The sequence below is a fragment of the Loxodonta africana genome, chromosome 19, assembly GCF_030014295.1.
Source record: "Loxodonta africana isolate mLoxAfr1 chromosome 19, mLoxAfr1.hap2, whole genome shotgun sequence".
NCBI lineage: Eukaryota > Metazoa > Chordata > Mammalia > Proboscidea > Elephantidae > Loxodonta > Loxodonta africana.
The window spans coordinates 8,444,393-8,456,451 of record NC_087360.1 but is presented as its reverse complement, the minus strand read 5'-3'; the positions used below and the strand labels follow the sequence as shown (position 1 = coordinate 8,456,451).

Sequence of the window (12,059 nt, the reverse complement as noted above, 5' to 3'; positions counted from 1 at the left end):
GCGCCACCTGGTGGCTGATGGTGGGAAGGACTGGTGGGCGGAGCAGGGCCGGCCAGGTCCTGAGGTGCCCTAGATCACAGGGCTTCTCGTGGGCAGTGTCAGCTTCTGATCCCAACCGGCCCAGCACCTATCACACAAAGAGCTTCCCAGGCCCCACGCCAGAACCAGCCTCAGAGAGCAGGGCCTGAAGCCTGGAAATCTTCGGTGAATAGGTGCCTCAGGAGATTCTGCCGCCAAGGGACTTGTGGTCCAATGAGGGGGTACAGTCCAGGACTCGCAAGTCCCCAGGGCTAAGGAGGGTGGGGTGGGTGGGAGCACCTGCTGCTGGAAGTAAGTGAGACTGGATCTCCACCAGGGGCTGAGGCTGCTGCCTAGAGGGGGCCTCGGCGAAAGGTGAGAGGAAGAACCGGGGGACGTTGGAAGCGTCGAGGCCTAAAGGGGGTGGGAAGAGGAGTGACTCGCTGATTGTTCCCTCCTGTCACCTGGGCCGGGCTCTCGGGATGGATGTGACCTGCTCAGGGCAGCACGAGGCCAGGATCCCGAGTTCTGCCCGCTGCCACCCCTGCCACCCACCCTGCATCCCACAACCAGCAAGGCTACCCCCTCCCCACCAGGCTCCTTTCAGTCCATACTCGCTTGCGTCCACTCAGCTCCTGGGGCTTCTCGTATTTCCGCTTCCTCCTCAGGTGCACATCATCAGGCTTTCGGCGCAGGATGCCATCCGGGGGCACCTTCTTAGGGTGCTCGTCTGATCTGCGCCGGGGTGCCTCCTCACACTCGCTCCTCCGCTTGGCAGGCTCCTGCCCTTCCTTGTTGTCCCGGTTCATCTTCTGCTCTTTGAGCAGGGAGCCGGGCAGGTTTGAGGCATACTTAAAGCCTGGGCCACGCTTTTGCTTGTAGGCCAAAAAGAGAGAAGGAACAAACCAACTGTATATCTATGGACCTGTCCCCCCCGTCACACCCTGAGTCTGCTGCCCCCACCAGCCCAACAGCCCGGCACAGGCCAGGGCCTGCCTCCCTGCTGACCCAGGGACCTGGAGCCCAGCACTCACTTTCCCGGTCTTGCCAGCGTGGTTGCATTTTGGACACTCCCAGCAGTTTGGAAGCTCATCGTTGACCACACCCTCTGACTCCTTAATCTGCAAAGGACACACAGGAGTCAACAAGCTGGCAGGGTGGCGAGGGAGCCCTGGCTTCGTGGGCATGCAGGTCTCTGTGAGGCCCCATCGGCCAGGAACAGCAATACTCCCTGCCAAATGCCATTTCCATGTCACTGTTGGCCAAAAAAAAAAGAAAGAGCAGCAGAGAGCTGGGCAAGACTAGGGGCTCTGTAGTCAGACCAGAGTTCAGACCCTGATATTGCACTTAACTCACTCTGCAATCCTGGGCAAATCCCTTGGTCACCTAGCTCACTAGGGCTTTGCAAAGACAGGGCCAGACGCACAGAGAACACGCAGCACACTGCTTAGTCAGACGCGGAGATCACTGTGGGCACACCTACCCTGACTCTCCTAAGGTACGCAGGTCAATCGCCATGTATAATGCTGTGTCCCTGGGACAGAAGGCACAGCCCAGAGGGGTCTTGTTCCCAAATGGTAGGACCCGCTGCCTAGGTCAGGCAGGTCCAGCCTAGAGGTCACCAGAAGGTGGAGAAGGGAACCCTGCCCCGGGCACACCAAGAGAACAGGTTCCCAGCACAAAGGAACAGGAATGCAGCCACCTGTTGTTTCACAACCTGCCCTCCCCTGTCCCAGACGCCTGTTCTCCCAGAAGCCCCAAGGCAGGCTCCAGTGAGCAGCCAACCACCTGAGTCTCTCCCTCTGGCCCAGTCTTGAATGCAAGACACAGCATTCTCTGTCTTTGGACGCTCTCTGCAGTTGATGCATCGGCAGCTAGGTGCATAGACGTGTTCATTCCCTCGCAGACTTGGGCAGAAGCTCTGAGCTACTCCAGACCCTCCTCACCCTGGATTTATCACCTGACACTAGGAATCCCCCAGACTCAGGGGTCCTCCTGGAACTCACCAAGCTACCTGACGTCCCCACGTCCTTACCAGCGGTCTCCAGGGAGGGAGTCTAAGACCCCCTCCCCAGCATCAGCACCACCAGAGGCCCAGGTGCCACTCACCTTCAGGCATCCGGGGTGGATGATCTCATTGCAGATTGAGCACTCCATGAGCATGAGGTTGAACTTGCCTTCTTCCTCTTCCACCGTGTCTTCCTTCCCAGCCTCGCCACACACAAGGCACACGGCGGTGTGGGGCAGCACAGGCTGGAGGGCGGGGGGCAGAGTCAGCATGCGGCAGGGTACAGACCCACTGGGAACACAGGTCCAGGGGAGAACTGCTCTCCTCAGGCCCGCCAGAGAATGCCAGAGAAGTGGCAGCAGCACTACATATCCACCCACGCATCTACCCACCCATCCGTTCATGTACTTCCTGGGCTACCACCTCTTGTGCCAGGTTCTATCTTAAGTGCTAAGAATATAGCAATGAACTAGCGAGACCCAAATCCCTTCCATCCTGAGCGTGGAGGGAGACAGACAGACAAAGGAAGGACGGCACATCAAAACTGATATCATAGCACTGTATGTGGGATGCTGACAAGGGACAAGGAGGGAGCGATAGGAAGGAGGTTTACTGTGAATCGGGGGTCACGGACGACCTCACTCAGGTGACATGAAAGAAGGCAGGGAGTGAGCCAGGCCAAGATCCAGGTAGGCAGAGGCTGCACCTCAGAGGGAACCCCCAAACGAGCAGGTATTGAGGTATAGTTCGTAGGCCCCTTTTCAGGGAGGTCTGCGAGGTCAAAGCTATCTCCAGAATAACAGTAAGACATCCGGACGTCCTTTTCCTTTTCGATGTGTTGATACCACACCACTGGTGCAGAGCCGGACAGCGCAGCACCTCAGCATCTCAGCACCGTGACTAGTTGTCACGGGATTACTGCCACATATACAAAAAGTGCCACGTTTTGCTTAAGAATGTCTTTGATTAAACAGTAAAAATTACTAAGTTTATTACAATCTCAACCTTGAGTACACATCCTTTTACCATTCTGTATGACAAAACAGAAAGTGTGCGTAAAGGACTTTTGGTGACAGACAAAACAAAAGCACTGGTGTGACTCAGCTGTGAGCTGAACAACCACTTTCTTCAGAGAACATCATTTTTACCCAAAAGAATGACCAGTAGAAAAATCAGTTATGTAAACAGAGAATTACCACCTGATGTAGAAATTCCATTCCCAGGTATATACCCAAGAGAACTGAAAGCAGGAGCTCAAATGAATACTTGTACACCAGTGTTCACTGCAGCACTGCTCATGATAGCCAAAAGGTGGAAACCACCAACCCCATTAACAGATGAATGGATAAAACGTGGCATAGACACACAACGGAATATTACTCAGCCCTAAAGAGAAAAAGTTCTGACACATGCTACGGACAAACTCTGAAAACAGGATGCCAGGTGAAAGAAGTCAAACATAAAAGGACAAATATTTTATGATCCCGCTTAATATAAAATACCTTGAATAAGCAAATGCACAGAGACCAAAGTGTATTAGTGGTTACAAGGGGCGAGGGGGGAATTGGGGGGGCGGTGCTTACAGGGCACTGAGCTTCTGTTAAGAGTGATGAAAAAGCTGAGAAACATGCAATGGTGATGACTGCACAGCACGATGAGCATGACTAGCGTCACTTAACTGTACATGGAAAAACGTTGGAAATGACAAATGTTTTCCTATATATATTTCACCACAAAAAAATTATTAAAAAAAAAAAAACTCAAGTCCCATAAGGAAAAAAAACAAAAAACCATGGAAACCTGAGTACTGGGCAGATATTTTCTTACTTAAAGATGAAAGAAGTGAGCCTGTCACTTCTAGGAAAACAACTGACAGCATTTGTTACAAATGATAAAATTTAAGTTTCCAAAATAGAATTAGGATTTTGGAAAACTTACATTAGTCAACACAAACTGGGCAGGTTCCCGATACCTAAAGATCTTTCTGATATAATATTCGATATGCCAATATTTGGAAAATCCAACTCTTTTGAGTCGATGTTTTTCAAATAACCAATGCATGACGCTACGAGATCACGCGTGAGTAAATGAGCGATTCCGAGGGCAAAAGAGATGAGTGGATTTAACGTAATGGCACGGAAAGCTGACCGATGCAATTTCAGAGTCTATATGGCAACTAAGCTTTAAGAGACTGTTACCTGTCGAGTTCCGGTAGAGTATCAAAAACTATCCACAATTACCTGAAAAGGCTGTTAGGACACTCCTCCTTCTCCTGACTGGAAACCCTGGTGGCGCAGTGGTTAAGTGCTATGCCTGCTAACCAAATCCACCAGGCGCTCCTTGGAAGCTCTCTGGGGCAGCTCTACTCTGTCCCATAGGATCGCTATGAGTCGGAATCGACTCGATGGCAATGGGTTTTTGGTTTTCCCAACTATATATTGGTGTGAGGTCAAATTTCCCTCATATATTTCCACCAAAACAACATACCACAACAGATTGAATATGGAATCAGATATGAAAATCCAGCTTTCTTCTAATGAACCAAATTAAATTTGTAAAAACATAAAACATTTTTCTTACTAATTTTTTTTGGAAAATATAACTCTTTTTCATAAAAACACATTATTTATGTTAATATGTAGTGGGTTTCCTGTTACTTTAAAGCAAACTAAAAATATCTCTTACATTTCTTGGTTTTAATTTTTAATACAATATTTATAGCCCACATCCCCGTGTCTGTCAGTATGTCGTACTGTGGGGGCTTTCGTGTTGCTGTGATGCTGGAAGCTATGCCACCAGTATTCAAATACCAGCAGGGTCACCCGTGGCAGACAGGTTTCAGCTGAGCTTCCAGACTAAGATAAACAAGGAAAAAGGACCCGGCAGTCTATTTCTGAAAAGATTAAGCCAGTGAAAACCTTATGAACAGCAGCAGAACACTGTTTTATATAGTGCTGGAAGATGAGCCCCTCAGGTTGGAAGGCACTTCAAAGACAACTGGGGAAGAGCCGCCTCCTCAAGGTAGAGTCAACCTTAATGATGTGGATGGCGACAAGCTTTTGGGACCTTCATTTGCTGATGTGGTACGACTCAAAACAAGGAGCAACAGCTGCAAACATATATTAATAATTGGAACCTGGAATGCACGAAGTACGAATCTAGGAAAATTGCAAGTCGTGAAAGATGAAATGGAATGCATAAACATTAATATTCCAGGCATTAGGGAGCTGATACGGACTGGTACCGGCCATTCTGAATTGGACAATCACATGGTCTCCTATGCCAGGAATGGCAACTTGAAGAGGCATGGCGTTGCATTCCTCATCAAAAAGAACATTTCGAGATCTGTCCTGAAGTACAAAGGAGTCGGTGATAGGATAATATTCACACATCTACACGGAAGGCCAATTAATACTATTATTCAAATTTACACACCAACCACTAAGGCCAAAGATGAAAAAATTGAAGATTTTTACCAACTTCTGCAGTCTCAAATTGACTGAACATAAAATCAGGATGCACTGTTAATTACTGGAGATTGGAACGCCAAAGTTGGAAACAAGAAGGATCTGTAATTGGAAAATACAGCCTTGGTGACAGAAACAATGCCAGAGATCTCATGACAGAATTCTGCAAGACCAACGACTTCTTCATTGCAAATGCCTTTTTTTTCATCAACGTAAATAGCGACTATACATGTCGATCACGCCAGATGGGATATACAGGAATCAAATCGACTACATCTGTGGGAAGAGACTATGGAAAAGCTCGATATTATCAGTCAGAACAAGGCCAGGTGCCAACTGTGGAACAGACCATCAACTGCTCATATGCAAGTTCAATTTGAAACTGAAGAAAATTGGAACAAGTCGACAAGAGCCAAAGTACTACCCTGAGTAACCCATTTGAATTTAGAACCATCACAAGAATAGGTTTGATGAGCTGAACATCAATGATGGAAGACCAGACGAGTTGTTGAAGGATATCATACATGAAGAAAGCAAGAAGTTATTAAAAAGACAAGAGAGAAGAAAACACCTAAACGTATGTCAGAAGAGACTCTGAAACTTGAACATGGGCGTACCTAAAGCAAAAGGAAAAAATGATGAAGGAAAAGAGCTGAACAGAAGATTTCAAAGGGTGGCTCGAGAAGACAAAGTATTATGATGACACGTGAAAAGACCTGGAGTTAGAAAACCAAAAGGGAAGAATATGCTCAGCATTTCTCAAGATGAGGGAACTGAAAAAACAAATTCAAGCCTCAAGTTTTAATACTGAAGGATTCTACAGGGAAAATATTAAACGACACAGGAAGCATCAAAAGAAAGTGGAAGGAATACACAAGAGTCATTATACCAAAAAGAATTGGATGACGCTCAACCATCTCAAGAGGTACCATATAAGCAGGAGCCGATGGTACTAAAGGAAGAAGTTCAAGCTGCACTTAAGGCACTGATGAAAAACAAAGCTCCAAGAATTGACGGAATACCAATTGAGATGTTTCAACAAACCGATGAAGCACTAGAAGTATTCACTCATCTATGCCAAGAAATTTGGAAGACAGCTACCTGGCCAACCAACTGAGGAGTCTATTTTACGCCTATGCCCAAGAAAGGTGATCCCACCGAATACGGAAATTATCCAACAATATCATTAATATCATGCACAAGTAAAATTTTGCTGAAGATCATTCAAAAGCGGCTGCAGCAGTGTACTGACAGGGAACTGCCAGAAATTCAAGCCAGATTCAGAAGAGGACGCGTGACCAGGGATATCACTGCTGATGTCAGATGGATCCTGGTTGAAAGCAGAGAATAGCAGAAAGACGTTTACCTGTGTTTTACTGACTATGCAAAGGCATTCGACTGTGTGGATCATAATAAATTATGAATAACACTGCAAAGAATGGGAATTCCAGAATACTTAATTGTCTCGTGAGGAACAAGTATGTAAATCAAGAGGAAGTCATTCAAACAGAACAAGGGGATACTGCGTGGTTTAAAGTTAGGAAAGGTGCGTGTCAGGGTTGTATTCTTTCACCATACCTATTCAATCTGTATGGTGAGCAAATAATCCAAGAAGCTGGACTGTATGAAGAAGAACAAAGCCATCATCAGGATTGGAGGAAGACTGAGGAACAACCTGCGTTATGCAGATGACACAATCTTGCTTGCTGAAAGTGAAGAGGACTTGAAGCACTTACTGATGAAGATCAAAGACTACAGCCTTCAGGATGGATTACACCTCAACACAAAGAAAACAAAAATCCTCACAACTGGACCAATAAGCAACATCATGATAAATGGGGAAAAAACTGACATCAAGGATTTCATTTTACTTGGATCCATTATCAACACCCACGGAAGCAGCAGTCAAAAAATCAAAAGACGCGTTGCATTGGGCGAACCTGCTGCAAAAGACCTCTTCCAAGTGTTGAAAAGCAAAGATGTCACCCTGAAGACTAAGGTGCACCTGACCCAAGCCACGATGTTTTCAATTGCTTCCCATGCATGTGAAAGCTGGATGATGAAAAAAGAATACCGCAGAAGAATTGACGCTTTTGAATTGTGGTGTTGGAGAATACTGAATATGCCATGGACTGCCAAGAGAACAAACAAATCTGTCTCAGAAGAAGTACAAACAGAATGCTCCTTAGAGGCAAGGATGGTGAGGCTACATTTCATATACTTTGGACATGTTGTCAGGAGGGATCACTCCCTGGTGAAGGACATTATGCTTGGTAAAGTACAGGGTCAGCGAAAAGGAGGGAGACCATCAATGAGATGGACTGACACAGTGGCTGCAACAATGGGGTTTAAAGATAACAAGACTGTGAGGATGGCAACGGACCGGGCAGTGCTTCATTCTGTTGTACATAGGGTTTGCTATGAGTCAGAACTGGTTCGATGGCACCTAACAACAATAACTCACATAAAAAAAAGTTCTTTGGGAATCTTCATAATTTCTAAGAGTATAAAGGGATCCTGAGACCACAACTTTGAGAACTAATGTACTAGACCATAAGCCCCTTGAGAACAGGTGCCAGTTAAGACTTATCCTTGCCTACTCACAGTACATGCCCTGCCTCCCAGTACCTACTACAGTCCCCAGTAAGACATGGCAATCTACTTCTGAAAAAAAGCGGCCAGTGAAAACCCTATGGATCACAATGGTTCAACTGGACCAACTATGTGCATGAGGTTGCCATGGGTCGGGCTGATGTGACAGCAACGAAACAAACACAGACTGAGCACACAGTAAATTTTTGTTAAAATGTTTTAGGGGTGCTTCAGATAAGCTGGCATATCCATTCTACTGCTAAGTGGAAAAGTCTCCACAAAATGGCACAAAAATTTGAACCCAAACGCATAGAACAGTGAAGGTAAGAGAGACATCATCCACTCAACAGATACCTAATGAACATCTAAAAAGCATGGGACAAGGTACTGAGAGGGATATAGCAATGAGGAAGACAGCTACTCCCTCCAGGTATTTGGGAAAACAAAGGCATAACTCACTAAAACCCAAGGAAAACATGGCAGCGTCATGCTCAAGTGTTAAAATCAGAAGCAGCAGAGACTGATTTCTGGAGGACTCAGGGGACAAGGAATTTAGGTTCTTACAGAGACGGAGAAATGGGCAGTGGGAAGGCAGAAGGGACCTCCAACAGTGGAGACCGACACGACCAGGGCAGGGAAGAGAGCATGGGACACAGCAGCAGCAGGGTGAGGCTGGAGTGTGGCAGGTGAGGGCACCAGGTAGGCAGGAGACGGTCCCTGATGAGGGGTGGGGTGATGGCTCTGAAACAGGTGACATGGTGAGAAGGAGAAGCAGAGCAGAGGCTACTGCAGAGATCCGGGCGGGGGCAGGGGGGCGGTACGGAAACCCAGGCCTGGGCTTATGAGAAGCCAAGGCTGGAAGGGAAGTGGAAGGGGAGGAAGTCTATGGAGGAGCTGCACAGAGACAAGAAGCAAAGGGGAGGGCTCAGCCTGCTTATGGGAAAAGGGAGGCTTTGGCACAGCAAGAGAGAGGGCAGCTGAGTGCAATAAGCCAGGCGCAAAAGGGCAAATACTATATAACCCCACTTCCATGTAATATCTAGGACAGGCAAATGCACAGAGACAAAAATAGATTAGTGGTAACCAGAGGCTATGGGCAGGGGGACTGGGACTTACTGCTTAAGGGGTACAGAGTTTTTATTTGGAGTGATTAAAAAAAGTTTTGGAAATAGTGGCTACGGTTGCACAAAGGAGCCCTGGTGGTGCGCTGAAGCACTTGGTTGCTAACCAAAAGGTCAGCAGTTCGAATCCACCAGCTGCTCCTCAGGAGAAAAGATGTGGCAGCCTGCTTCCATAAAGATTTACAGACTTGAAAACTCTACAGGGCAGTTCTACTCTGTCCTATAGGGTCACTATGAGTTAAGAATTGACTCAATGACAGTGGGTACATTTGTACAACCTTGTAAATATAAGTAATGTCACTAAACTGCATACTGAAACATGGTTGAAACTATAAATTTTAGGTTATATATATTCTCCCACAAATGAAAAAAAAAATTTCTACCAAGGTTGTCAAAAACAAGGAAAGTCTGAGAAGCTGTCACAGCCAAGAGGAGCCTAAGGACACATGAAAACTAAACGAAATGTGGGATCCTAGATGAGATCCTGGGACAGAAAATGGACATCAGGAAAAACTAAGGAAATATGAATAAAGTATGGGACCTCAGTTAATAACCACATATCACTGTTGGTTTGTAAAAACACTAATATACTAATAACAGGGGAAATGGGGTGCAGGGTATATAGAAACTCTCTGTACTATCATTGCAATTTTTCTGTAAATCTAGAACTTCTTTAATAAAAAATAAAAAAAAAAAGGGAGCTTATTTAAAAAGAGAGAGAGAGAAGGGCCCAGAAAATGGATAGAGATGGACTTGCATATGTCATAAGTGGGTACAATGTGGAAGGAAGTCCTCAACAAAGTAGAAGGACCGGAGGGTAACAGAGCTGGCATCTGGAAGCCACAGCAGGTTGGGGAGAGGAGGCCCACACCAAAGTGAGCTTTCCTCAACCAACACTCACCACGCCGGAGAGTGGCAAGGGTGCATGCGATGCGGTCAGAGCAGATGCCCAGCACAGTGGGGCTGCGAGAGACCATAAAGACCAGCCAGGCAGTCGTTATAGTGTCCCAAACTCAAGGTGGTGATGGCTCAGCCTGGCAGAGGGATCATAGAAGAGAAGAGGCAGGAACCACATGGCTCTGGGGAAGGGGAGGAATGTCTCAGGGAATGACAGGGGTGGGGGGGCGGAGGGTGGGGCAAGGAAGCCAAAGTGGAAGATAATCCTGGGTTCACTGCCAAGGTGTTAACTTTTAGGTGAGACTGTCTTCAGAACCACCAGGCCCAACAGACAACCTCTCTTAAATCCTGACCAAATTCAACGGCCACATGGACCCTCTCAAAAAAAAAAAAACCCAAAACACATACACATACATGCACAAATACCCAGATTTCACTTTAGGGGGCTCACAGATCCCCTGAAGTCCATGCAAATAGCCTGGGGCATAGGTACTGAAAACCACAGTCCAATCAGTGTGTGTGTGGTGGGAGGAGAAGGGACCTTGGGCTTGGAGGGGAATCAGCAGCCAGGGAGAAAGGCCTCTGGAGGAGCGGGGTACCCCAGGACTGAAGAATCCTGCCCCTCCAGCCCAGCCTGATTTTCCAGGGCAGAGAGAGATCACTGCTCCTACAGGAGGATCACTGGACCCTGCGAGCAGCTCCCTACAGAAGGCAGAGCGTATGGGTGGGGCTCTGCTTAAGTCCATGAATAGGGGAGACTCATGCGTAAACCAAGGACCATTCCAAGCTACCAACACCAAAGCCTGCACCCGTGACCCTGTCTGAGAGCAAGGCTTGTGACACTACCCCCGCCGGAGGTGAGGCAGGCTGGAGGGGCTGGGAGGCACCATAAATCATCCCTGCTGCTCTGGGTAGCCCCTCAGGAGAGGCCCTGACCTTCCACTCAGACCTCTGACTTTGAAGACAGGGCAGGAAGGAAGGGAGGGCCCCGAATTAAATGTTGGCAATGGGGTCACAGACAGGACAGGCTGCCTGACATCTTTAATGGCAGAGGACTTCAAAGTATGTGGCCATCTCAGGAAGGAAGAAGTCGTGAGGCCACCAGGCTGTGAAGGAAAAGAAGCCTGAACACATGGCAGGGCTGACCGAGTGCTGCACGGAGGGATCTGGGAATAGCACCCACCCAAATCCCCACCTTCCCACAAGGGAGCACCCTCAGATGGTCCGCAGTCCCAGTTTTCTTTAAGTGGATGAACACCCAGGTCTAACACTGAGAGGAGCGATATCTGGAGTAAGAGGCAGCCCAGGGTTCTGCAGGGTGGAAGAGCTCCCACCTCCACTCCCAGGGGTCCCCCCAACCCCAGCACTGGGGTGCCGGCTACGCGCTCACCGCGATGCACTGCCGCATGATGCAGCTCTGCTTCATCCGCCCGGGGCCCCCGAACTTCTTCATGTCCTTGCAGAAGTGGCACTCGCCGCACTCCGTCCGCAGGCAGGCCTCGCACTTGCGGCATCGCGTCCGGCGCCGGCGAGCTCCCGCCGTGGTCCGGTTAGCAGCCAACTTCACCGCGGAGGCCGGGCCCAGCTTCCCCTTGGGCCGACCCACCGCCCGGTTCTGCAAAGGAACAGATAGCACTGGTGAAATGGGAGGCTGCAAGGGGGGCCAGACCTTATTCCAGAGCATGAGCCCTGCTTCTGCCCACAGTGTGACCTGGCATAAGGCCCTCGTGTGCCCCCCTGTGCTCCACGTCACAGGGTGAGGCTCTGCTGGCCTCTGGCCTCACCTGCTGCCAGCCAGGCGGTGCCACTCGAGCTTCCCCAGCTGGCCCTGCCCCTCTGCAAGAACGTCAACCCCTTCCACTCCACTGGGCAGGGGCCTCACGGCTCAGGACCCAGTTCACACTCTGCTTTCTTCTAGAACTCTCCCCCCAGTCATCCTGCACTGGGTCCGGGCCC

The 12,059-nt window shown here is 48.5% G+C and overlaps 1 protein-coding gene across 12 annotated transcripts in view; it reads right to left on the bottom strand.

Annotated features, from left to right (window-relative positions):
* Window positions 1–12,059, bottom strand: part of KDM2B (lysine demethylase 2B) — a 155,779-nt gene that overhangs the window by 10,500 nt on the left and 133,220 nt on the right. For 9 of the 12 annotated variants that reach the window (XM_064272160.1, XM_010599861.3, XM_023539266.2 and 6 more), the window contains 5 exons: window positions 11,494–11,718; window positions 2,128–2,271; window positions 1,053–1,139; window positions 633–902; window positions 319–432 (listed from right to left, as the gene is read on the bottom strand). In XM_064272160.1, coding sequence (XP_064128230.1) covers window positions 319–432; window positions 633–902; window positions 1,053–1,139; window positions 2,128–2,271; window positions 11,494–11,718 — 840 coding nt within the window. The remainder of the gene's footprint in view (window positions 1–318; window positions 433–632; window positions 903–1,052; window positions 1,140–2,127; window positions 2,272–11,493; window positions 11,719–12,059) is intronic. The other 3 variants (XM_010599862.3, XM_023539271.2, XM_023539265.2) reach the window with 1 other exon arrangement.